This window comes from Pseudopodoces humilis, chromosome 28 (genome assembly GCF_049639895.1).
Source record: "Pseudopodoces humilis isolate 2021_Gansu_Grassland_sample_001 chromosome 28, ASM4963989v1, whole genome shotgun sequence".
Taxonomy (NCBI): domain Eukaryota; kingdom Metazoa; phylum Chordata; class Aves; order Passeriformes; family Paridae; genus Pseudopodoces; species Pseudopodoces humilis.
The window spans coordinates 3521661-3548648 of record NC_142227.1 but is presented as its reverse complement, the minus strand read 5'-3'; the positions used below and the strand labels follow the sequence as shown (position 1 = coordinate 3548648).

Sequence of the window (26988 nt, the reverse complement as noted above, 5' to 3'; positions counted from 1 at the left end):
GGTTCTTCCCCCCGAGGCTGCTGGCACTGCCCAGGCTCCCCAGGGAATGGGCCCGGCCCCAAGGCTGCCAGAGCTCCAGGAGCGTTTGGACAGCGCTCTCAGGGATGCTCAGGGTGGGCTTGTTGGGGGGTCTGGGCAGGGCCAGGGGCTGCACTGATCATCCCTGGGGGATCCAGCTCTGGAGATTCCAGGATTCTCTGTTGGGTCCTGAGAGTGAAGAGCAGCAGGGCAGGAACAGGGACACTCTCAGACCTGAATAAATCCAATCCTGGCTTTTGATGCTCGGGTTATTAACCGAGAAGAAAACAGGACAGGTTTTTATATGGGAAGGATATTCCCAACAATACTTTGCCCCTGTTCATGTCTGAGATTCCTGCACGTGGGATTTGGATTTTGCTAGCAACCTCTAAACTGTTGTGGCTTCTGCCCTTCAACTTCATCTGGCTCTTAAGGAAACTCCAAATTACAGGGCCAGCACAGATCCATTCGTGACTCTTTTTTGTCCTCAAAGTTACTTTTAAAGAAACAGCAGAGATTAGTGAGTGGCTGTTACACAACAGTTATGTGTGTGTATATATATTACTGGTCTTAATTCTGTGAAATCTAATTAAAGTCTGAGTGTATATTTGTATTTCAGTATATTATTAACTTGCTAATAAAAGCTATTTCCAAATTTGTATTTTTCCATGAGGACCAGGTTTCTGAAAAAAAAAAAACCCAACCCCAGCTATAGTGCCTGCTGCCCTTGAAAAGTGTGTTTTGGGTTTATCTGTGTTTCCAGGTAACTGGAGCTCATAGACAAGCAGTGTTTGCTTCTGTTTTAAATTAATTTAACCTAATCAGTGGCAAGGTCTGGTGCCTTCTCTTGTTTATAAAATTTTGAGGCAGTGTCTCTTCTTTTCAAGTTCCTTGGCATGTTTGCTTCCCCCTTGCATTCCCCTGCACTTCCCAAAGGGGAAAGGTTCTGACACGTGGTGCAGGACACTGTGGGTGAGCTGGTCCAGGTGCCTGGGAGGGGACAAGGACTGTCCTCTGTGTCAGGGATGTCCCAAAGCTCTCCCCATGCCCTGCTGGGTGAGGAGGGGCTGCCTGTGAGAGGTGGGTGCTGCTCCACCCTTGGGATGGTACAGAACCCCAGGGTTGGTGCTGTGAGGGTTCTGGGCATTGTCCTGTCCTGTCCCGGGCTCTGGGGGTGGCTCGGTGTCACCTCGACGTGGGATGGAGAGTTCTGGTGCTGGAGGTCAAGGTTTGGATGAGCCAAGGCTCTGTCTGGTCTTAACCTGCTCCCAGATCCTTCCAGAATCTGAAAGGGCTGGCAAGGAAACTGGAGAGGGGCTTTTATCAGGAACAGGAGGGACAGGACACAGGGAATGGCTCCCACTGCCAGAGGGCAGGGCTGGATGGGATATTGGGAAGGAATTGTTGGCTGGGAGGGTGGGCAGGCCCTGGCACAGGGTGCCCAGAGCAGCTGTGGCTGCCCCTGGATCCCTGGCAGTGCCCAAGGCCAGGCTGGACGGGGCTTGGAGCAGCCTGGGATGGTGGAAGGTGTCCCTGCCATGGCAGGGGTGGCACTGGATGGGATTTAAGGTCCCTTCCAACCCAAACCATTCCGTGATTCTGTGAGATTTCCTGTCTCCCTCTCAGAGCCAGAGCAGCAGCTCATCTCCCAGGGCTTTCAGAGCAGTTCAAATCCCAGGAATTCTGTTCCCAGTTGCTCTCCTGAGCCCAGGGAATGTCACAGCTGGTAGCTGCACAAACACCAGGGGCGGGGATTGGGTTCAGGTGCTGAACAGGCAAACTCCAAACACCTTGAGCTGCACCCACTGCCCACAGCCCAGGTGGGAGCTTTGTTCTCTCAGCATCCCTGCGAGGTCTGAGGAAAAGATAATTCCCAAATGGGAATTCTGGGCAGAGCAGGCTCTCCTTGGCTCAGCCACCAAAAGCAAAATGTTTCTTTTGATTTCTCATCTGATGGAGCTGGAATTGTGTTTTTCCAAAGAGGATGAAGAGATGGGAGCACCTCACGGTCTTGTTTGGGAGCCGTGTCCTGCTCCCTCCACCTTGGGAACTTTTTTGGGAGATGGAAAAAATGAAATTGGTGTTTTCCTGACTGGAATTTCAGGGGGAACGCCTGTTATTCCTTGGAGGTCTGATGCTTTGGAGACACGAGCAGCAGGGATGAAGGATGTGTGTGAGGCAGGAGCCAGGCTGGCTTTAACACAAATATTTGCTTCAGAGGAGGGAGAAGTCACTCAATCCATTTTCATTCACATCAAATAAAACTGGTTCCTTCTTCCAAAGAATGAAACACTTCCTTTCTGTGCCCTGCTTCAAGCACAACCAATGCCTTTTCAGGGCAAGTTATTACATCCAGACTGAGCCAGAAATGTTGAATGAAATGGAAAATATTTAAGAAAGTTTTCTTTAGTAAAATAACTGTGGCCTAGAGTGTGGTGGATGAAGTAGATGGATACTTGCATCTGCTAGAAAATAATCAAAATCAGCCATTCCTTGCATTACTTTTATTATTTTCAGTCTGTTTTGAGAGTGTTGAGAATTCTCAGTAGTGAAACCATTAAATGTAAATTCCCTGGTTCCTTTTTCTGCAGTCAGGGGAGAAAATACCATTTAGAGCCCATCTAGAACATGATGGTTAAATAGCATTTTTATTTCTCCTGCATTCTGTTATTGCTGTTCTGGTATTCCCATTTATCTAAGCTCCAAGCCAACTAAACCTGAATAAAAGTTCCAAAAACCAAATAACTATTTTTTAAATGTAAACTTTCCCTTCAAAGCATGCAAAAAAATGCACAAAATCAACTGAAAAACAAGGAAAAACCTGGATTTCAATTTTGTTCCCTGCAGGTCAGTGTTGTGAAGGAGAAATAGTTTATTTTTTATTATTATTTTTTTAATTTAAACTACAGCCTTCCCATTATTTTCAGTAGAATAACAGATATCAGGAGATTTTTTATTAAAAATTCATAGCTGTATCATGGACTTGCATATGGAAATGGGATTGGATGAGATTCCCTGGGTAATTCACCCCCTGGTCAGCCTGAGATCCGTTCAGCAGAAGGAAAACGTGGAGCACAAACTGTGCCAGCTGAGGCTGTTGGCTGCACTAAACCTCATTAATTCCTGATAATATTAAAGATGAACAAAGGTTATTTGCTGTATTAATTTAAGGTGAATTTTCCTGTGTAAAATGCCAGTGGCTGTCCCATCCACCTCCAGGTTTCCTGCAATTCTGGTGCATGCAACGCTTTTAGCTCTACCATGGAATTTTTAAGGTTGGAAAAGACCTCTAAAATCAAGTCCAATAAATACAAATCTTGCTGTAGCTGAGCTTGTCTCTCTCCCGTGTCTGGAGAGATTTTAGCTGCAGATTTATTTTCAATTCTCACAACAGGAAGTGTCTGACAGCCTGCACAGGTGATGATGAGGAATTCAGGGTTTACCTGCAGACCCAAGGCTGTTGGCATTTGAAGAACACCAGAAATAAAAAGCCCAGCATCATCAGAGCAGCTTCACCTGGAAAAATAAACTTTTCCCACCTTTAGGTCTTAATTTGAAATAAAAGCTGTGGAGCTTCATGGTGAACTTGGCAGTGATGATGGTTGGACTCGGTGATCTTAAAGGTCTTTTCCAGCTGAAATGATTCTATAAATACATCCTTCAGGCATCAAAAATCTGATTTAACATTTCCTGTACCTCCAGGCAGTCATTTTGCTGTCGGATTTTTACGCTCCACATTTAAATCCCTTTTGAGAAGAAGTTGTTAAGCCCATTTATGAATGGCAAGGGCAGGGGCAGTGGATTTCTTACCCATGGAGGTAATAACACCCAGCAAGGTTTTCTGGTTTAAATAGATCATTGAAATTGAAATGTAAGTATTAATATAAGTAGCTATAAAAAACAACTTTATCCCAGAGGTCAAATAATGGATTGTTCTTAAAACTAACAAAAAACTCACGAGGATATTTCCCTTTCCCTCATTTATATCCCAGTATTATATTACGTTTCAAAAGTCCTGCCAGAAATAAAAGGATGTAATAAAGGAATTTGAAAAGTTTAAATAAGATCAAAGGATGACCAACCAAGTAAGCTTTGAAAAGCAAATTAAATAAAATAGTTCATGATCTGTTTTTTTCTTTAAATGAGCAAGTGATTCACTGGAACAGCAACAATTCTAATGTTTTGAAAGCAGCACTAATAGACATGTTTGATTCTGTAGAGAGGAAATTCCTGCCTGGGAGGGTGGGGAGGCCCTGGCAGAGAATTCCCAGAGCAGCTGTGGCTGCCCCTGGATCCCTGGCAGTGCCCAAGGCCAGGCTGGACGGGGCTTGGAGCAGCCTGGGATGGTGGAAGGTGTCCCTGCCATGGCAGGGGTGGGATGGGATGAGCTTTAAGGTCCCTTCCCACCCAAAACATTCCATATTCCATGATTTTCTGAGTTGGCTGCTGCTGTAGGGTAGCTCACAGGTTTTACATTTTCACCTTAAAGAAATAAAGATATGTAAATACAAGACCTAAATACCCCATGAGAACCAAGGCTGGGCCAGTGTCACCTCTGCTTTACGTGACCTGCTCTTAAAAAAATAAAAATAAGGTGGAGAGGGAGTTCTATCCATGTCCTGTAGAAGAAAAACAAAAAGTAGGGTGGCCACAATTACAGCAGGAGCAGCCCTGGGCCTAAGGAAGGTTTTAAATCCCCTTTAATTTGGAGTTTGGAGCTGCCTGGGATGGATGGCTGCTGCTGCCATGTGTGCTGCAGAGCGAGGACCAGATCACCAAAGACACAAAAACCAAACCTTTCCCTGGAACACCAAACATTTCCCTGGAACACCAAACATTTTCCTGGAAAACCAAACATTTCCCTGAGCCCAGGGCAGCTCTGGCATCAGCCCCTCCCTCCCCAGACTCTTTTGGGGTGCAGGGGATGCTGCTCCATCCCCTCCTCAGCACTTGAAGGATTCTCCCTGTGATCTCCCCCTGCTGCCTCCTCCTTTCCCCCCACTCCCCCTGCAAATCTGAACATAGAAAATATTTTGAAATGCTCCTCTTATCTCTGTTTTCCCAGCGTTCTGGAGCTGCTTTAGGCAGGAGAGATTAACAAAGGCAAGGCCATTTACATGGAGCCAAGGTGCCTTATGAATGAAACGGTGACAACCCGAGTTTTTATCAACCCTCAAGGCTTGTACAGTTACTCCTTGTCTTTCTGAAAGGCATTCAGGCTCTGACAACCCTCAGAGACCAGTGCTTAAAAAACACCTTGCCTAGGGGAGTATTTGTGGCTTTTTTAGGAGTGGGAGAATTGAAGCACAGGGAAAGGGAAGCATCCTGTTCAAGGTCACGGAGCGAGCTGGTGGCAGGACCAGAAATAGCACCCAGAAGTTATTAGGGTTGGTGTTTTGTTTTGTTTTTTCTCCTGAATTTCCTTTCCTGACCCTGCTGTTTGCTTGGATACCCAGATAGCTGTGTGTAAACAGAAGGTTTCCAGAGGCAGCAGCCTGGTTATCTGCCTGATTCATTCAGTGATGATGAAACCTGGAATCCAGATGTCTGTGATGCCTTCCAGGGCCCTGGTGGCCCCTGTGACATCACCAACCACATTGAGCAACCAGGACTTTAAACCTGTCTCTCTCTGAAATGCCAATGTGTTGAATAAATCCACTGGAAGGAGAACTTGTTGCAGCTTTTTAGCGTCCAAAATGTGCCTATGAAAGAGCTGGAGAGGGACTTTATAAAAAGTCATGCAGTGACAGGACAAGGTGAATGGCTTTAAGGTGAAGGGGGGTAGATTTAGATTAGAAATTAGGAATTAAAACGGAATTGTTGGCTGTGAGGGCAGTGAGGCCCTGGCACAGGGTGCCCAGAGCAGCTGTGGCTGCCCCTGGATCCCTGGCAGTGCCCAAGGCCAGGCTGGACGGGGCTTGGAGCAGCCTGGGATGGTGGGAGGTGTCCCTGCCATGGCAGGGGATTGGAACAAGATGAGCTTTAAAGTCCCTTTATACCTAAACCATTCTGGGATTCTCACCACGATTTTATTCCTTTTGCATGGTCAGGTCCATCTGCTCATTTCTCCACAATAACTGGGGTTTTTTTTTGCTCTTCTTCACCCGGTAATGAGCCCTGGAACTGAGACTATCACCTGTGGCTGCTGCTGATCCTCTCTGTGACCCACCAGCAGCTTTGCTGATTATTAATTAACTTCTCAGTTTGCAGACTCCACAGTCCCAGGGACTGCCAGGCTGTCAGAGACCACGAGACATCTTTTAATGGCTTCTGTCATTCCCTTCTGTGAGAGAGCTACAGGTGGGATAAACCTCTCTGCCTTTGGCCAGGTCTAAGAGGAAGAAGCAAACCTTAGCTCTGTGGGAAGCAGGGAAGCACAGGCTCACAGCCAGAGAGTTGCTGCTGAGAAGATGATCAAGAACACTGTAAAACTTCCCTGTGAGAGGTGAAAAGTGGGCAGGGAGGAGAGCAGGGAGTCCTTCCGTGGGTATTTGCTTCAGGGATGTGGCAGAGGACGCTGCACAAGGCTGAGGGAGCTCCAGGACAGCTCCTGAGCCTGGAATAATGAGGAGCTTGAGACAGGAACTGCCCCTGGATCCCTGGAAGTGTCCAGGGCCAGGCTGGACAGGGCTTGGAGCAGCCTGGGACAGTGGGAGGTGTCCCTGCCGTGGCAGGGCTGCAGTGGGATGAGTTTTAAGGTCCCTTCCAACCCAAACCAATCTATGATGGAAATACAAGGCCTAAATACCCCATGAAAACCAAGGCCATTCCAGTCCCACCTCTGATTTATGTGACCTGTTCTTAAAAAATAGAAATGAGGTGAAGAGGAAAGAGCAAGACTTTGGGTGCCACATTTCCTCTGATCCTTGGAAGCCAAGGCTTTCCCCACCCTCTGGAGCCTTGGCTCAGGTGCCAGCCGAGCTTCCAGGGCATCAGCAGGGCTCTGCAGCACCTTGTGCTGCTTTCTGGGAGCGCAGGAATTCTGTGTGTGCTGTCAGCTTTCCATCAGCACAAATTAACCAGAGCAGATGGCGCACACAGATCTGAATCCAGTTCTCAGGAAGCACAGGATGGCTTTAATGAGAAGTGAATTATTCTTTCTCCAGGATGTTGCACTGATAGATAAAATAATAACAAGTCCTGTACGTGTGGCTTGGCAGTCCAGGACTTCTCTGTCTGTCTACCTTGTCTGGAAGTGCCATCTGCAGATTTCCTCGGAGCCTTTGTGTCTGGTGTGGCTGTCATCACTGCCAGAGCAAACCTCAAAATCACACTGGGGATTTATTTTGGCAGCAGACAATTCACCTTCTACCCCGCCCACATCTCTGCTCTCTTCTGGTCACTGAGGGAAAGCAGAAGACAAAATGTATCAGCAAAGACGAGTCGTTGGTGATTTGAATCATAGAATTGTGGAATATTCTGGGTTGGCATAGACCTACAAGGATCCTCAAAGTCCAACTCCATCTTTTCCAAGTGTTTTCTGATGGTAGCTACACTTTAAAGGAGACCTTTTGTAGACCTAAAATGCCAAGAGCTGACCCTGCCAGAGCCATTAATCAATAATTAAAATATCTTTGTCAACTCACCCACCTCTCTTCTATAACCTCACCATGCATAATCACAAAACCCTGGAAAGCTGCAAACCACAGCCCTGGGCACAAGGGACAGACAATGAACACTTCTGGAAAAGTTGGGGGAGTAGATGTGGTGCTAAAAGTTCCCCCCTCTCCTGCCTGAGCATCTCCACCTGAGCATTCCAAATCCAGCAGTGCTGGCCGAGTGTTTAATTGCAAATAATTTGGGGCTGGAGCAGGCAAGGAGATGTTTCCCCTCATTTAATGGGAGAATTATTATTTTCCTGATCCCACGGTGCTGTTGCAACTGGAATCTTCTCACAGGGAGGTTTTGGCTAAAACCCAGGGTCAGTGATGGGGAGAGGCAGGTGCTGCCTTTATATAGCAGAGCTGCAGGGATGGGGGTGCTGAGGGCAGCTTGAGGGGCCTGGGGAGGACACAGGAATAAATATTGATTTAATTTCCCTTGTTTCTGGTTTGTTGGATTAATCTGGTAGCTGTGACTCTGTGGCTTCTTTTATATTTATATAAAAGAATATTTATAGCTACTTTTTCAATGAGAAAAATTGTTTGCAAGCTCTGGGGTTTTGGGAAGGTTGGGAGAGTAATTGTAATTTGTTAATGGGAGTATGGAGTATTGAGGGAAAAAATGCTTTAAAACCTGATTTTTGGAGAATTTTATTATTTGAGGTGTTTTGTCAGTGGCTGAAGAAATAAACAGGTAAATTCTGTAATTTCACATCCCCCTTGCGTTTCTTTTGAACACAAATGAGCAGGTCCAGTGTCCTTCAATTTCTCATTTTTCCTTTTTCCTCTTAACTTGCCCAAAGTTGAGGGAAAAGTTTAAATACTGATGGGAGAAGGGAAATAGAACAAAAGCCATCATAATGTGTTTGGAGGCTCAGCAGCAAGGCCGAGAAAGCAGAAATGACACTGCCCAAAATCTGGATGTTTTTAACCTTTCAAAGTGACAGCAGAAACCCTCCTAAAATAGTTCATTAAGCAGGAAGTTTCACAAGAAACCAACAGGAAATGGAGGGGGAAAAAGGCTCCCCCACCCCAAAAAAGCTCTCCAAATGCCACTGTGTGCATCTCAGCATCCCTCGGTGTCCCCAGGGGCTGGGACAGTGCCAGGAGGGAGAGCTGGGACTCAGGGATTTGAGGATGTCTCAGCTCTGCAGGGTTCTGTGGCAGTGGAGGGCGATGCTGGGGACCTTGGTGGGATTTTGGGGAGGGTGGAGATGCTGCTTTGGAGGTTGTAAGATGATGGTGAATTATTGTTCCTGCGCTCTTCATCCTTGATTATTTCTGGTTATAAACCCAAGCTGACCACCCCGCTTTGCCAGTGAAACCTTAGCTCTAAATTCCAGGCATGGGCTTAGGTTTGATGGAAAGCTTTTTTGCAGTAGTTAAACGTGATGAGGCAGAGGGGGAGAAATTTAATTTTAAAAATCTGCCCCTACTCTTCCCGATCATGTGTGATGCTCACTGTGACACAATAATTTTCCAACGCCACTTTTTGGTTAAATATAGAAGTGCATTTTCTGTTCCTTCCCTCTCCTCTCAGTGAAACAATTGTGCAACTTTCTTTTTCCTTAATAGAATTCTGCATTAAAATTAGCTCCAGGACTAAAAAGAGTCCCGCGTGTAGGACGGGAGCTGCCTCCCAACCCAGCTCTTCCCTCCGGATTTTCCACTGGGATTTTACCCCCGGTTTAAAGGGGGTTTTTGGGGGGGGTGTGGCTGTGCTGTGCTGTCCCCACTGATGTCCCTGTGCTGTCCCCAGCAGTGAGCATGCAGAGTCCCGAGGGTGGATCAGACTCAGCAGCTTCCGTGGCGCTTCACACGTCGGCCGCAGCCCAGGCCCCGGTGGTGCAGCCAGTGCCAGCCTCGCAGCAGGTAACGCATGCACAGCTGGGGATGCTGTTTCCATGGAGAAGAGCCCTGCTTTCCCTGCCAGATGGATTTTAATCCCGGGTTTTGATAGCTGGGAGAGGGTTTTTAGCTCGTTGAGGTAGCAGGGATAACCTGTTGTTGGGCTGGGTGTTCAGGCCCTGTGGGTTTCAGCCCTCCCGATCCCCCTGGGGGGATTTGGGGTTTGGGGTTTAATTCAGGTCCCCAAGGGAGTCACTTTGTGCCAGCTGGGTGTTTGCTTTGGATCAATTTCCTGTTGTCATTGTCAGTAAAAGCAGGGGAAGATGGAGCAGTCCTGAAAGGCTCCAGGGATGGGGAGAGCTGAGGGCAGAGCTGGTGCTGGGGAGGGTGCAGGAGCCAGAGCTGCATCCTCTGAGGAGCTGCAGGTCAGGGAAGGGATTCCTCCCTCTGCTCTGCCCTCCTGGCCTCCCCCTGCACTGCTGGGGACAGGTTTGGGTCCTCAGAAGGGCATGGACAGGGCTGAGCTGGTGCAGAGGAGGCCACGGAGCTGCTCCAAGGGCTGGAGCCCCTCTGCTCTGGAGCCAGGCTGGGAGAGCTGGGGCTGCTCACCTGGAGAAGAGAAGGCTCCAGGGAGAGCTCAGAGCCCCTTGCAGGGCCTAAAGGGGCTCCAGGAGAGCTGGAGAGGGACTGGGGACAAGGCCTGGAGGGACAGGACACAGGGAATGGCTCCCCACTGAAAAAGTGAAATGTAGATGGGCTATTGGGAAGGAATTGTTCCCTGTGAGGGTGGGGAGGGCCTGGAGTGGATTTCCCAGAGCAGCTGTGGCTGCCCCTGGATCCCTGGCAGTGCCCAGGGCCAGGCTGGACAGGATTTGGAGCAGCCTGGGATGGTGGAAGGTGTCCAGGTGTGGCACTGGGTGACCTGTAAGGTCCATCCCAACCCAAACCATTCCATGATTCCGTGGTCTCTTCCTTGGGTAGGCAGATCCCAACGTTTTAATTTGCAAAGGAGGGATTTCTGATTAATGTCCATGAATATGCTGCATTTGGGAGGCCCAACAGGAGACAAGTGATGGCTTCAAGTGATGAATGGGAAACACCCAGTGCAAAACAGGAAGGGTTAAGTGAAACTGGTTCCTTTTTGTTCCTTTTTATGCCTTTTGGGGAACTTTAAAAAGAAATTTCTGTCACAGGAAGCTGGAGGGATAAGGGGATGGGTGGGTGTAACTCAGCTTCATCCTTCTCCAACTCCCAAGTGAGCAGCAGCAGCTGCCATTGGATGCTGATGAAAAGGAACGATTAAAGATCAGGAATCAGAAGGAATATTCAGCTCTCCAGGAGCCATGGACATTCCCATCGGGTGATCCAGAGCGCTGCTGTCACCTCCCAGCCTTCCCATCCACGGGGAGCATTCCCTGCTGGTGTGGCAGGGATGGGGACAGCAGTGACCAGCAGTGCCACGTGTCCCTGGGATCAGTGATGTGGATTTGGCTGTGAACAAAGGCTGGAAATCCTTTGGGTTATGAAATCACCCATCCAGCCTTTGCCTGTGCTGTCGTTGGGACACGGAGCACCGAGTGGAACGCCGTGGATTGAGGAAAATCTGGGGGATGGTGGAAGAGTGCTGAAGAGGAGGAGCATCCAGAGCCATCCCTTCTCACCAGCAGGACAAAGAAAACACTGGGAATGAACTGCTGGCAGCAGGAATGGTGGGAGGCTGGAGCCCTCGGGGTTGTTGAGCACCGCTGCCCCTTTCTGTGTGAGCAGAGGCTGTTTGAGCAGGATGGCCTCACCTCCCAGGTTGGGGATGATTCCTTATTTTGGCTGGAAGGTGTTAGCAGAGCACCTGGACAGGCAGCGAGGAGCTGAGCTGGGCAGCCTGGCCAGGGTTGTGGCATTTGGCAAAAACAATGCCAGAAAATGGGGAAAAAAGTAGGAGAAAGGAAAGAGTCTTTGATGTTGGTGGCACTGCCAAGGCCTGACTTCAAAAAGGGCTTGTGGTGTCCCCATCCTGCACTGGTGACAGCCCCTTGTGGAGGGAAAATGGGCCAGGTGATGGCTGACATGAGTGTGGGATCTGCAGGGAATGCAACCTGGGGACTGTGGATGGAGCAGCTGCCTGCAGGTCTGGGCAATTGTCACAAACCTGTAATTCTGCTCAAACTGGGTTTCTGGTTGTTACATGGATATGTTGGGAGGGCTAAAAATCATAAATACCCATGTATAAGGTAGCCAGTAATTATCAGGGTTGTTTCTGGGATTGTTTTCTGGCTCTTTGATCTGTCGGCCCAAACTCCTGGGGGTTTTTAAAGCCTCCAAGCACAGAGGATGTGTCTGCTTGGAGAAGGTTTAAAAGGCCATGGAGATGCTTGGCTGTGTTCCCAGTGAATCCTTTCTTTCCATCCACCACATGCCCACATTTGTTTTGCTGGGTCTGAAGGTGCTGAGCACACTGAGATGTGTTGACAACCTCAGACCAAAAGTGGAGTGAAGGACAGGGATGATGGAAGTGACAGAGCCACCACCACAAAACATCAAAAACACCACAAAACATCCCTGTGCCCTTGGTGGCACTGCAGGGAGAAGCAGAACCACCTGAGCTTCGCTGCTGGAAGAAGCTTGGTGGGATTTCTTGTTGCAGGAGGCAGAGTGTGGTTGGGTTTAGCAGCTGTAAGAGAAGGAACCTTGCAGCCAAATGTGGATGTGTGAGGAGTGATTCTTATCTAGCTGAACTTATCAATGAACTGTTATTTCCTTTTGTGGAGGTTTAAAGATGATTCCTGTCAGAAAGTGTGGAGGCAGCTTTGCCCAAATTCAGGGGGCTGAGTTCAGGCTGCTGCAGCCCACGGAGGGTGACATTAATTACAGGATGCCACTGCTGCTGCTGGTCATGAAATTTTGGAAAAGAGCACCTGGCTCACCTGTGATATGTTCTGAAATTGTCTCTTCCTGTATCTTCTCCTTGCAGAGGGTTTTGGTCCAAGCTACAGGCTCCGCTCCCAAAGGGGCGCAGATGCAGCAAATCTCTGTTCCCAGAGTCCAGCAGGTTCCACAACAGGTAATGAACACTCTGGGGACTTTGGAACTGTGCCAGATCTAGAAAAATCTTAATTAAAGAGTTGTGGGCAGTCAGAGAGCTAGGATCATTTTCTCCAGCTCTCTCCTCCTTTCTTAGAATCATGACAAAATAAGCTCTCAAGATATTTGAAGTTTAGGAAGAACCTTTGCTGTAGCAGTTGTCTTTCAGGTGTTTGAAGATTTGATGGATGCTTTCAACTTCAATTTTAAAGCATTTATTAAATCAAAGTTAAATTAAAAGCAATCTCCTTTGGTAAAGATCTTTCTTTAGAGGCTAAATGTTTGGGTTTTTTTTAATTAAACAAATTTACTGACTACACGTGGCTCCATAGAAAGGTTTGGTGCCAGAGAGCCCTGCAAGTGTTTTTATTTATTTGAACTTTGCCTTTTCCAGGGCTTGTTTCCTAAGAAACCAGGGATATGTGGTGCTGCTCCATGTGGACATCAAGTCTGACCTTCTTAATTCTTTTTCCTTTAGTGATTTTTCATTTGGTTGCTCCATTTCAGGGGGAAAAAAATTGACAGAGGGCAACTCCATCCCTCCCAGAGGAATAAAAGGGGGCTGGGGTGCAGTTGGACACTGTCAGGCTCCCCTCTGAAGGAAAGGCTGCAGAATGAGCTCACCCCTATTAGTCACCCCAAGACACGTGTCCAGAGGAAACCCAGCTCCATTGTTTCCACTGCTCATGGAGCAACCACTTACTTATCTATTTTAACTTGACCTTTGGAAATAAAAACCTCCTTTGGGATTCCTAAGCATGGAGGGGAGGAGGGGCAGGAGTTTTGTTTTGGTTTGGTTTTTTTTTTCCTTTTTTTTAAAGAAGAAAGCCTGAGTGTCAGGGTAAGGTTGGAGCTGTGCAGTTTAACCAGTGGTTCCTGAGCAATCCCTGACTTTTTGCTGCCTGTTGCAGGTGCAGACCGTGCAGCACGTTTATCCAGCCCAGGTGCAGTATGTGGAAGGAGGAGAAGCTGTTTATACCAATGGAACCATGTAAGAGCCTCTCTGAGCTGTCCCCCTCCCACCTCCCTGCCCTTCCCAGCCCCAGGCTCCTGCCAGCCCAGCCCCACAGTGGGAGGAGGAAGAGGAGGAGCTGTTTCGGGTGTTCTGTTGGGTGTGAGGGTGGTTTCAGCCAGACTCCAGCCCTGGGGGTGTTGTCCTCATGGGGGGATTGTTTCTCCAGGGAATCCTGCTCAGGAAAGGAGCTGCTGTTCCCCTGTGCCAGGCACTTTGTGTGGTGGCATGGGCAGCTTTAAGAGTGGAACTTTTAGAGGAAAAAGGAGGTGTTGGAAGATTTTATAGAGTCGAGGAATCCCAGCATGGCTTGGATTGGAAAAGACCTTAAAGCCCATCTCCTTCCAACACCTTCTGCTATCCCAGGCTGCTCCAAGCCTCATCCAACCTGGCCTTGGACACTTCCAGCCACAGCTGTGCCAGGGCATCTCCACCCTAGAATTTCCTCTTCCTCCTGTCTGCTGTGCCCCATTTTGTGCTTCTTTTTGTCCTTCCTCACCCCAGTTCCTTACAAGAGCTCCAGGCTCTGCCCTCACCATGAGCTCGAGCTGTGGGGCCGGTTGATCCCGGTACAGATTCCAACAGCACAAACCCCACCAACACCTGAGGGGTTTTTCTGACACTTCCCCAGCTTTCAGAAGCTGTCAAACACAGGATTCCCTCTTCCAGCTCCTCTTCATGTCCCCCTTTTTTCCCCTGCACAGACGAGCCGCCTACTCCTACAGCAGCGAGGCGCAGATTTACGCTCCCGCCAGCGCCGCGCCCTATTTCGAAGCGCAGGGAGGAGGTGGAGCTCAGGTGACTACAGCGGCATCCTCTCCTACAGCCATTCCCTCTCACAACATGGTGGGCATCACCATGGACATTGGGGGAAGTCAGATCCTCTCCGGCTCGGGAGCCTATCTCATTCATGGGGGGCTGGAGAACTCTAGACATTCTCTGTCACACACCTCACGCTCCTCTCCAGCAACGGTATGTAGCCCTGCAGGCAGCGCAGCTCGGGGGCCAGCAATGATTCCAAAGGGAACTGAAAAGCCTTCAGAAAATAAAACTGACCTGTCATTATCACTGTATATGTCTGTAACCTGCCATGAGTGCAAGGGAGAGAATAGACACTGGTGTACCGCACTTATTTTTGGGTTGGACTCTCGCTCAGCAGATCACTGGAATTATGCAGCATTAGAAAAGATTAGAGAAGAGAAAGCATTAATCATTCAAATGTTTATAAAGCATTCGATTTGGTTTGGTTTTTTTTTTTTTTACTCCTCAAGCAAAATTATTTTGGCTTTTAAAGATTTGTCTTTATTTATGTTTTCTAATAAGTGAAACATCTCACGCATGCTTAGCCATGTCAGGAAAATTAATCCACTTTTTTTTCCATTCATCAATCAGTGGAATCCTTCCCATTGTTTCTTTTATCTCTCAGTGCTAGTTTTATTTACCAGCAGACCCACAGCTTGTTTGTAAAGACAAATCCATCATTCCTCTCACCCAAAATATTGAAATATATCTTCAATTATGAAGAGACCTGAGAAATCCTTCCTTTACCCAGTGGATAATTAGCACACAAGTTGTGTCAAGCTGATCATGCCAAGTGCACAGTGATCAAAAAGCCTTTGTGTTTATATGTCCTACACCATTGTGTATTCTGCCCTTGCCACATGTCTAGAAAATGTCTCTTAGGGGTAATACTGATCAAACAGAAATGGTTTAAAGTTCTGATTTCTTTAAATCTCATCCCTCCAGCTGAGGTGGAAGGTGCTGGAAGCTCAGCTGGTGCTGGAAGCTGTGGGACTGAGGGCTTACAGCCCTTCACCCAAAACAGCCTTTTTGCAGGGAGAAGCACCAGGGCTTTGATTTGGGAATCTCCCAGCCCTCAGCAGCTTCCAGGAGTGCCTGGAGCTCATTTCATGGGACACTGCTCACCTCCCTCTGCAGACTTCTGTGTGTTTATGCATTCATATATAAATATAAATACTAATGTAGGTGTAATTCAGGGTATGTAGCCAGAATTTAAAATGTGAGCAGCATCACTAGGGAGAAAATCAGGAGCTGTTGCTACTGAGAATTCTTGTAAATCTGGCCTGTTATGTTGTACTTTCTTTTCCCACTGAGTTTTAGGATATAGACTTTGTGTTTTTTTGAATCTTTGTGCCTTGAAAGGTCACTTTGATCCTGCAGTAAATGTGTTCTGCCTTGGGTAGGCATAGGGGAAAATTCCTTAGTTTGAGTGGAACAGAAAATGTCAGATGCTGAGGTTCTTTACTTGGGTGACAATTGTGTGTGTGTATGTGTGTTTTAACTATCCACAGTTAAAAGTTAGCACTGGACCATTTGGGTTTTGCTCAAAGTTATTATTTGGAAGCATCACCTGTGTGGGATTGCATCTTACAAAACTGCACAACTTTACTCTTGGATTTTTGGGGGATTTTGGGGTTTTTTTCTGTTGTTTGGGGTTTTTTGTCATTTCCATGGTGATGAGCACAATATAAAAGCCCAAGTGGAAAATATGTCAGTAGAAATATCCCATGAATGGATTTAGTTGGTGGCTATTACATGAGATAAGGCTGTTCAGAAAAAAAAAAAATAAATTTAGAAAGCGACCTTTATGGAAATACATCTGAGATAAATCCACTCTGTTGCATGTAGGAAGGAGCTTTCTGAAGGTATTTTAACACAAAATATCTGAGGAAGGGCTGGAAAAGGTGGAAAAGAGCCTGGCAGGCACTCCAGGGCTGTGTCTGTGTGGCTTTCAGTCCCTGCAGCACAGACCAGGGTCTGAGGGGGATGAAGCAGAGCCTTGACTGCCTGGAATTTCACTTAATCATGGAGTCATTTGGTTTGGGCCCTTAAAGCCCATCCAGTGCCACCCCTGCCGTGGCAGGGACACCTTCCACCATCCCAGGCTGCTCCAAGCCCCATCCAGCCTGGCCTTGGGCACTGCCAGGGATCCAGGGGCAGCCACAGCTGCTCTGGGCACCACAAGAAAGGATGGATGGCTTAAGGAGAGCAATTTGAATCAAATCCATGGGCAGGAACATTATTTTCTGTTTTAACGTCCAGCCTAAACAGAGGCTGGGAAAGGCTGGTGTTAAAGAGACCAGAGGGGATCTGGTAGTCCTGGCAAAACGTGGTGGGGCAGGATTGGGAGCTCTGTGGGAGGAAAGGAAAGCAGAGCTCGTGCAGATGGAGCCAGAGAAGCCAAAGTGTTTGCAGTGGCCTTGGGGATGGACATCAGAGTGGTCAGCAGTGGGAAGGAGAGGGATTGGAGGTGTTGAGGGCTTGGGGAAGAGACCCCGAGACCAAGGAGGGCATCCCAGGGGAGGATGGAAACAAGGGAGAATTTCAGGATTAGCAGTGGTCCAAGAGCTGCCCCAGGAGGTTGAGAGATGCTTGGTAAAATCTGTGTGCACTAAAATAAAATCTTCAGCTACTTCAGAAACCTCTTTAGAAACCTTCTCTACCTGCTGGAATTCCAATGTTCTGCTCCATCAGATGGGCTGAAACAGCACAGGGAGCAGTTCCATTCAATATCTGTGCCAACACAGCACTATTAATCTGCACCTAAATCAGTTTGGACCAAGAGAAGAAATCTTTGAGACCTCCCATAAGTGGCTCCTCAAAGCTCTTCACCTTCCTGCAGGGCTGCTCGAGAGCTTTTAGTCTTTCCCCCGTAATATTTTTTACTGCAGATGCTGGGTGTCCTTTTGGATGGGACAGCTGCCAACAGCAAAAGGCCAGGCAGCATTTCTGTGCTTGCCTCAGAGCTGCTGCTCCAAGAGCCCCTGAGCAGAGGAAGGAAATTGGGTCTCCCTCTAAGTCTGACTCATTTCCTGAAGGCTGTGTCAGCACTCAGGCTTTGGTTCCTCGTGGTCCATCACGGCGTGAGGCAGTTCTCAGAAACACCATTAATCTGAGACTCAATTCTGTGAGAACACCTCGAGAAGTGGCTCCACTTTGGGGTGGAAACCAAGGGGCGTGTGCTGGAGCTGGAGTGTCACCTTCACACCTGGATGTCCCTTCAGAAGGCAGGCCTGGTCTGTTCTCTGCCACCCTCCTGGGACACAGCCTGGCTTTGTCAGGGGCTGGCTGGATCTCAGCTTTAATCTCCACCGTGGGGTGAGTCAGTGAGGCTGTGAGTGTGGGCAGCAGGCCATGGACAGATCATCTGCAGATGCTTTGTGGCTGTGCCCACAGAGGTGTTAAATGAGGACAGAGGCAGCAGAGCTCTGTGTGCACTGCCAGGGCACAGATACAGCCTTTGACAACATCTGCTGCAGACAAACATCAGGTTCTGCTCCTGCCAGGCTCTAATGTGAGGCTTTAAGAGGTTTGGGGATTTTTTTTTCTTGCAAAAAGCTTGTAGGGGAGCACTGGAGCTTTGGGACCAGCAGCCATCTGCTGAAGGAGTTTCCCAGGTTCTGCCTCAGTAGCAGAATGGAGAAGACAAGAAGGGTTCAGGAGAGGACTGAGGCACAAGGCAGCAGCCACAGCTGGGCTGATGTGGAGCAGGAGCCAGGCAGGGAGTGAGAGAGCTCCTCAGGAGCCAGAAGGCCTCACCTCAGCTCCTCTGACATCAATAGAAACGAGCTCAGGTAGCACCAAATGTTCCATCCTGGCTTCTGGGGGAGAACTCAGCTGAAACCTGGCTCCTCCCCTCTTCCCTTCGCAGCTCTCAGCATCAGAGAGCCCTCATCCATCCCAGTTCATGCACTCTCCTTGCAGCCCAGTTTTATTGAATTTTTTAGGTTTTTTTGACAAAATGTGAAGAGGTGACAGTAACCAAGTGATGACTGCCAGCTCTCCTTGGAAGGCCTGGCTACTCTGCCCGCTGCAGTGGATCTGTCTGCCGATGGTTTGCTCTCAGCAGGAAAGGAAAAAGAGGAGGAAAATTGCTTTTTTTTATAAATAGGCAGCACTTTTAGTGGAAGAGAAGCTCCCCCTGGCCTTGCTGTGTCACCCTCGTGGGGATTCCTGCTGTGTGTCCATTTGCATGTCCCAGTAACGCCTCTGCAGCTCCATCCACACCAACTGTGCTCATCTGTTTGTCTCTTTTTCACAAGCTTGTTGATATAAAGCATTAATCATTCAAATATTAATAAAGAAACAATAATCCTGGCTGTTGCTAACTATCTGATTTCCTTTCTTTTTCCTTTTTTTTTTTTTTCTCTCTCCTGCGCACATTTGATTTTAGCTTGAAATGGCGATTGAAAACCTACAAAAAAATGAAGGGATTACATCACACAAAAGCAGTTTGCTCAACAGCCATGTAAGTTACAATCAGAATTTACAACCTTTTTCCCCTGCTTTGGTAGGAGAATTCTTTCTTTGGTGTATTCAACAGCACAAGTCACTCAAAAGCAGCCTGTGATTGAGCTGTGCTGCCCAAAACAGCCCATTCCCAAGGAAAAAGAGTCTGCAAAAAGTGCCACATGAAAATGTTTGCTGCTGAGATGCTCTGGAGTCTGTTAACTGCCTCTGCCCTGTGTTTATTTATTTCATCTGCCTTGCAATGGAAATTGCTGGCAATCAGATAAACACATTTGAGGAAGTTCTTTTCCTTTCACTGGAACTGAAAAATGGCTGGAAAATGACTTGTAAACCCACAGCCAGACTGGATGTGAGTTGTGACAGATTCCCCTCAGCCAGCACACACCAAAAGCCTGTGAATGCCTTTTTTACCTCTCTCTGTGCCTCAGGAAGGCCATTCCTGTCACAATGCTGTGCTAAATCCATGTGCTGGCCTCTCTCTCCGCACTCTGCCAACGATTTCCCTGCTTTGTGTGATATTCCCGCTGTTCTGCTGGGCCCTTACATCTTGGTTTTACATCACTGAGGGGTGAGCACGTGCTTGGGGGAGATTTGGGTTGATCCAGGTCATGTTGGAGTCCCTGGACTTGCTTTGGTTTCCCTGTGTTTGGATTAAGCTCAAGCATGTCCTGCATCCATAAATCCCAGTGCAAATGTGCTGCTTCTCTCTTCTAACAGATTTCCTCTGTGTTTGGGGGTTGGTTTGTTGTCATTCTTAGGGCCTGCAAAAAAAAATAAACCAAAAACTTTGGCCTCTTCACCATGGATAAATAGCCTGAGACAACAAAAGGAGCTTTAGACCAGTCTGATTCTCTTCAGCTGATTTCAAACTCCAGGCCAGGGCTCCTGGGGGAGCTCAATCCTTATTTCAGCTTGGTGAAGGTTTGGTTGTAGTTGGGGAAACACAAACCTGCAGGATCAGGCAGTCCCTGTTGTGAGCAGCTCCCTGCATCCCTCCCACCCCAGGCTGTGCCTCCTGAAGTGCTGCACAAGGATTGTGTTGCTCTGCAGGGTTTTTCTTGTTCATCGAGGACAAGGTTTGGGGAAAAAAAACCAGGAAAAGGGCGGAGGAAAGAAAGCAAAAGGTAGAAAAGAGATTTTACTGACCACAAGCTGTGCAGGATGGAGTGGGGGTCATCCAGCCCCTGATCAGACCTCCCCCACCCTTGTCTTGCAGGGTAGAAGTGCAGAACCTGATGTCCCTGGTTCTGGGCCATGGTTCATAGTCTGGCCCAAGATTTAAGTGCTCTTACAAAGTCTGGAGCGAACAAACTCCTTCCTGAACACGTGTGGGCACAAACAAACTCCTTCCTGAGCACATCCATCCTCAGCTGGTCCCTCTGAAGGTGCTGCTCCAGGCACAAGGTGCAGGTCCATTCCCCCAGCAGGGCACAGAGCCTGAGCTGAGGAGCTCTACAGGGTCCTTGGTGTCCCCAATGTCCCTGCTCGGCCCTCCCAGGGCACAGGGAGGTGTCTGGGGACATGTGGGAATAAAAAGAGGGATGAGCAGAGCCTGAAGGGGACACAGCTCCAGATCAGGCAGTTCCAGAGCTGGAGGAGCTCCAGTGCCATTGCCCAGGGAGGCTCTGCAGTTCCTTTAGGTTCATCTGAGTGAGGCACTGGGCTGGAGTGAGGGACCTGAGCCCCATGGAAGTGAGCCCTGACTGGAGCAGGAAGCTGGACCAGGATGGTTTGGGTTGGAAAGGACCTCAAAGCTCATTTAATTCCAACCTCCTGCCATGGGCAGAGACATCTTCCACCAGAGCAGGGTGCTCAGAGCTCTGTCCAAGCCAGCCTTGGATGCTCCAGGGATGGAGCAGCCAGCACCTGGAGACTGCAGTGGCCAGAGCTGCTCCCAGTGCGGGTGTGGGACATCCCAGTGACCTCCAGCGCTGAACCTTCCCCAGTTCCTGCTGTGCTACAAAACCTTTCTGCTCCCCAGGATGTTCCAGTTCCCACCTCTTCATGGCAAAAACAAAGCCACCAGGGCAGGGAGAGCATTACCCATCCCAAATTCCCCATGGCTGGCACACAGTCAGCAGCAGGTGACTGCAGTTTGTCACGGCTCAAAGCGAATTCCAGCCTGGCAAAAGCGAGAGGAAACGGGGAGATGATGCTAATTCCACTTAGTTGGGATTTAATTGCTCTGAGTCTTAAGGTTGCAGAGTTCTTCATTGTTTTCTGTGCCTTGTTTAAAATTTGGCATTTTGGAAAATGTTCTTGGGATAATGAGGCTTATTTTGTTACCATCAGCAGATAGATGGTTCATGCCAGGAATCTTTGGGGTTTTAAAAAGAAGAAAATAAGAGGACAATTAAAGGAATCTCAGTCCAGAGGAAATTTTTCACATAATTTAACTAAAATCAATATGAAATGGAGCTTGCTAACTGAATTTGGCTTCAAAACCTCCCTGAGAGGTTATTTAAGTGTGCTTGAAATATGCAGTGGGGCAGGTGCAGCTCCTGCTGAGCCCCAGTGACACAGGATGGCTCTGATGAAGTCAATGTGTGGCAGAGACCCTGGGGCAGGGGATTATTTCTTTGCCAGTTGTGAGTTTGCAGATGATGCAAAGAATTCAGAGAAAATTAACTGTGACTTTTGTACACAACAGCCTGAAGTTGGAGGAGTTGGATGCCTGAGGCCCTGTGGCTCTGGGATATCAACAGCACAAGTGGGAGTAGGGAGAAAATGTGATTTTTCCTCATTGTCTGCAAAATGAAATACCAAAAGACACAAAATAAACCCCCCTGGAATTCTTTCCTGTGAGTGAATGGCTCTGTCCTGACTCTGAGCTTGACTGAGTGGAAATTTAGGAACCTGCTGCTCATGGTCCCAGCTAAAATACACCTTAAATACGACCCACAAGTGGGTCAAAAAACTCTATTTTATATTTCATAGAAGCACCCACAAGGAAACTTCTCCAAATTTGGACCTTAAAAAAAAAAAAAGTTTTTTTTATTTTCTCAGCCAGCCCCAAGAGTGGCTTTCTCTACCCTTGGATAGAACCAGAATGAGGTTTTTGCCAGAGTGGTTTTTTTCAAAGGAAACCAAACAGTCAGGTAGAAATAAAGTTAAGGAAGAAATGAAAATTAAATGTTCCCCTGTATTGCCTACAACAACCACAGCAGCATCTAGCTGTAGAGTGATTTTATTGGAACCTGATCGTGGCATAAACAGAAATAAACTGGGGAATATCTGATTGTCACAACTGAACAAAATTCAGACAGCAAACAGAGTAAGAGATTCAAATGGAAAAAGTTTTTAATTTTCTCATTTTAAGTGCCCAATGTGTTATTAGTTCTGAAGGAAGAGCAAAAAATCACGTTTGGAATTATTTATATTCTGACAGATCTCTGTTTCATGCTCTTTTGTGTGCTTCATAATAAATTTCTAATTCAATAGTGGGAGTTCATATTGTGAAACTCTGCAATGTTTAAGGGAATATAAAAAGACATTTGCAGGAAAAGGAATCTGGGAGATGAAGGGAATCTTCTAGAAATATCAGGGATTAGAATAAAAATGCCCAGGATCAAATTTAAATGAGAGAGGGTTTATCTGTATCTGAATTTTCCATAGTAATTCAAAACTTTTATTTTTTTTTAAGGCTTAAGGCTTAAGATTTAGGAGATAAATACTTGATGCACATTCAGTATCTTCCATAGGATAAATAAAATACCTGGTTTAAAAATTTGAAAGGATCTTAAGCAATAATCTTTTAAATACAGGGGATGGGCCAAAATTAACATAAATGTGGACAACTTAAAAACTGAATTCCTGCTGGTGTTTTATGGCAAAACCACTGGGGTTAGAGGGAACTGAATGGCTGAGGGAGGCTCAGGGCCACAAAAAAACCTTTTGGGGCTTCCAGGGGTGTCTGTGCTGCAGATGGGAGCAGGAAGGATTGTTATGGATCATTAACAAACCATCTCTTGGGGTTTGGAAAATGATCTTTGTGGGAGATCAAAGTGTGTCTTGGGTGTCGTGGAACTGGGGGAAGGTGGGAGGAGGAAAGGAGGCTCCTGAAAAGCGGGACAGAGGGAAAAGTGTCCGGGAGGATTTTCTTTCTTCCAGCTGTGGCAGCGCCTGGTCAGCTCCAAAGGCCACCAGAGCTGAGGGGTGCAGTCATGGGAATTTGTGCTTGGATTTGGATCAGCTCCAGCCAACAAATCATGGAATGGTTTGGGTTGGAAGGGACCTTAAAGCTCATCCTGTTCCACTCCTGCCATGGCAGGGACACCTTCCACCATCCCAGGCTGCTCCAAGCCCCGTCCAGCCTGGCCTTGGGCACTGCCAGGGATCCAGGGGCAGCCACAGCTGCTCTGGGCACCCTGTGCCAGGGCCTGCCCACCCTCCCAGCCAACAATTCCTTCCCAATATCCCATCCAGCCCTGCCCTCTGGCAGTGGGAGCCATTCCCTGTGTCCTGTCCCTCCAGGCCTTGTCCCCAGTCCCTCTCCAGCTCTCCTGGAGCCCCTTCAGGCCCTGCAAGGGGCTCTGAGCTCTCCCTGGAGCCTTCTCTTCTCCAGGCTGAATGGAATAGTTTTAACTGTAGAGCTTAAAGTGCACGGTTTTGGATGCAGCTGACTTTGTGTAGCAGCAGTTTAAATTTGGATGTGTGAAGGAGACCCACAGAACACACACTGAGGGTGCTGCAAAGCCTCTGTGTGAGAGCAGAGTGAGATATGAAACACAGAAACTGAAAAGAGCTCAGTGGAGCGAGCTACCAGAGATGGCATCACACAGCTCAGGTCGTCTTTCAAAGAATTATTGAGGTAGAACTCCAGCCTTGTGGTGAATTGGGACCTTGGAGTGTCACCAAGAGAAAATGGGAGAAAAGAGAGGGACATTGGGGTGGGAGTGGAGAGGGTCTGAGTGCAGATCCACGGCCTTTATCAACTCACACTGACTTCCAGACTGAATCCATGCTCAGTTCCCACATGTGCTTGGACTCTGATTTATGGAGATGCTGTGGCTGATATTTGGCATCCGCAGCCCAAGTCTGTTTTGCCCTGATCTGCCGGGAATTCAGCTGGTCCTGGTGCAGGGATGGAGATCTGGAGGGAGAGGGGAGCCTGGAAAATGTTAATCCCAGACATCCCTCATGACAGTGAAAGGGCTCTTAACCACCCTGTTGATATTAGTCCATGTGTACATCCAGTTCCTTCCAAAATTCAATTATTACAACCCTCGTTTTACTGATGCTGAAGTCATTTAGTCAATTAAAGGAGATTGGGGGCTTTGCATTTTAATTCCTGTGCTGACACCGTGTGCTGGACCTGCCCTTTCTGATTATCTCGGTATAAATAATTTATATTAATTGCAAATTTTAATCAACAGCCATGTCATAAGTTCAGACAGTAAATTTTGCAAAGTAGATGGATTCCCTCAGAATTTGAAGGTTGCTTTGGCAACCGTTAATTTTATTGTTAAGGGAGCTGTTGCAGACATGCCAATCTTCCAATTAATAAAGGCTTTGCATCAATTTGCTTCCCCTAAAATTTATTTCTCTTAGGCAATATCTCAAGATCTCTTTTCCTTGGAAAATGTGAGGTTTTTACAGCTTTATTTTGGCTCTGCAGGAATTCATCCAAACCCGAGGTGGACACTGAGGTGGCAGCAGGATTTTTAATGAAAAACCTGTCAGGTTTTCTTTGGGCTGGGGATGCTTTTGCCATCCTATAAACTAACATAAAGTTATACAAATTATAAATTAACGTGAATTAACTCATATGAATTAATTATTCAGTTCTGTCCAACTTCTCCATCCGGATGTTTAAGCGCCGACCCCGCCTGACATGCCGGCCCTCTTTAGACTTGCATGTTCTTTATTTTCCCTGCCTGAAGCTGCAGTGGCTGCTGGATAACTACGAGACAGCAGAAGGTGTGAGCCTGCCCCGGAGCTCCCTGTACAACCATTACCTGCGGCACTGCCAGGAGCACAAACTGGACCCCGTCAACGCCGCGTCCTTCGGGAAGCTCATCCGCTCCGTCTTCATGGGGCTGAGGACTCGGCGCCTGGGCACCAGGTTGGTGGGAATCTGCAGTTAAACAAACAAAAATCAGCCCTCCTGCAGCGTCTCTGCTGCACTCAGAACCTCCCGAGCATCTTTAGAAGGCTCAGGTCTCTCTTCGGAAACAACCGGTCCTGATGCGCTGGGAAAATGTGTTTTATGTGAAGCCATATCTCATCCCATGAGGATGCCATTAGCCCAGGGAACAGCTGGAGCTGTGCCAGGGCTTGGGATGGATCTCAGGGCAAGGTTCTTCCCCCCGAGGCTGCTGGCACTGCCCAGGCTCCCCAGGGAATGGGCCCGGCCCCAAGGCTGCCAGAGCTCCAGGAGCGTTTGGACAGCGCTCTCAGGGATGCTCAGGGTGGGCTTGTTTGGGGGGTCTGGGCAGGGCCAGGGGCTGCACTGATCATCCCTGAGGGATCCAGCTCAGGATATCCTGGGATTCTGTACTGCCTGACAAAGATGAGGTAACTCATCCTCACAATTTCCACTGCAGAGCCCAAAATTCTGGGTCACTGAAGCCGTTTCTCCCTTTGGTCCCAGTAAAGATCCCCCATGACAGACCCTGTGCCCACAGCTTTGGTGCAGACAAGGTGTAAAGTTAAAAATTATTTATTTCTGAAATACCCAAAGCATCAAGCTGAATCTTGCAAGAGGGTTTTTTTCTCCTAATCTGTCAAAAATCTGTAAGATGTTACCAGAAAAGTGTAACTTAAAAATAAACTCCTGTAATTTCAGCTGTGTCCTTCAAGGGAGCATCCAAAGCTTCTTCACAGCTGAGTGTGAACTTTGTCCCAGCCTATGATATTTAAAAATTGGCTAATATATTGCCTGTAAAACTGGCAGTATATTATTATTATTAATATATTATTAATATATTATTATATTAATCAATTGCTCTGATTGTTGATGATTTTATAATAAAATTCAAGCTTAAATATCTGGGCTTTTAAATGAGAACAAAACCAGATGTGACCAGGGCATTCCACAGCTGGAGTGTGGAGGTAACAGTCATAGGAAGAGCAGGGGAGCACTGGATTTCTCTAGATTGGATCAAATGCAAGAGTTCTGAAGTAATTTCCTTGGAGGAGAGAAATTCTTTAATCCCATCAAGGATTAAAGAATAAACAAGTGAGCAAAAAAGAAACCTGCACTGAAAATTGGAATTGTGCAGGCTGGGAAGGGGACAGTGAAGCTCAATTGATAAAGAGTTGGCCCCCATTATTTTCTTACTCATTTTAATTTTAGGTTATAAAGGCAGCTGTTATTTAATTTGCAAAAACTTAAATCACTTAGGGCTGAACATGGGGTGTGTGAAAAACCTTTTGGTGCAGTAACAAAGACCCAAAAATTCAACTGGGCCCTTGAAAAGAGCAAATTCTCCCCAAAAAAGAACCCAATTTGATAAATCCTCCTCTTTTATATTTCTCTAATTTTCCAATGGGAAGCATCCTTGGATTTGAGGTGCCTCCAGTCCCAGTTTTAGTGACACAGAAAAGGAGATTAAAGCTTCCCTACTCTGTGCTCTGGAGGTGCTGTTGGTGCTCCCCTGGCTTGGTCTCTTCTCCCTCTGAGGACTCAATTCACCCATTTATGGTGACAAATGGGCCAAAGCCAGGGTGGACACACTGTCACCACGTGTCCATGGCTGCAGAACTGTCCTCGCTCCCACTGGGACCAAAAAATTCCAGTTTGGTGGAAAAACTCCAGCTGACACATCTCTCTCCAATGTGGTGGGATCACATCCCCCCAAGGAGCACCACAGCAGCAAAGGAGAAAGAATTCCAGCCCCCTGTGCTTGGAGAGTGCTTTCAGTTTTTACAAAACCTGCAAAAACCAGCAGTTCCAAGGACAAAACCACATCAAAGCCTGGTGCTGCTGCTGCAGAAGTGCTGGCAACTCAAAGACATTTTTCTTTTCCTAGTGGGCCATTCAGTCAGGCTCGTTTTATCCAAGTCTAGATAAAGATGGAGGCTCGTTTTTATTGAAAAAAACAAATCCCTAAACCCTAATCAAACAGCAATGTGTGCCCTGTGCTCTTTCAGTCACTCTGTTGATCAACACTTTGTATTGTAGCATTTCCCTCCCCTCTTCCCCAGTCACCACGGGCT

General features: G+C 47.5%; 1 protein-coding gene across 6 annotated transcripts in view; it reads left to right on the top strand.

Annotated features, from left to right (window-relative positions):
* RFX2 (regulatory factor X2) overlaps positions 1-26988 on the top strand; it is a 63465-nt gene that overhangs the window by 24061 nt on the left and 12416 nt on the right. For 2 of the 6 annotated variants that reach the window (XM_088067673.1, XM_088067674.1), the window contains exons 2-7: positions 9382-9491; positions 12436-12525; positions 13457-13536; positions 14262-14529; positions 18752-18826; positions 24711-24892. In XM_088067673.1, the coding sequence (XP_087923799.1) occupies positions 9387-9491; positions 12436-12525; positions 13457-13536; positions 14262-14529; positions 18752-18826; positions 24711-24892 (800 nt within the window). In that variant the 5' untranslated portion in view covers positions 9382-9386. Of the gene's footprint in view, positions 1-9378; positions 9492-12435; positions 12526-13456; positions 13537-14261; positions 14530-18751; positions 18827-24710; positions 24893-26988 lie in introns of all 6 variants that reach the window. The other 4 variants (XM_088067677.1, XM_088067672.1, XM_088067678.1 and 1 more) reach the window with 4 other exon arrangements.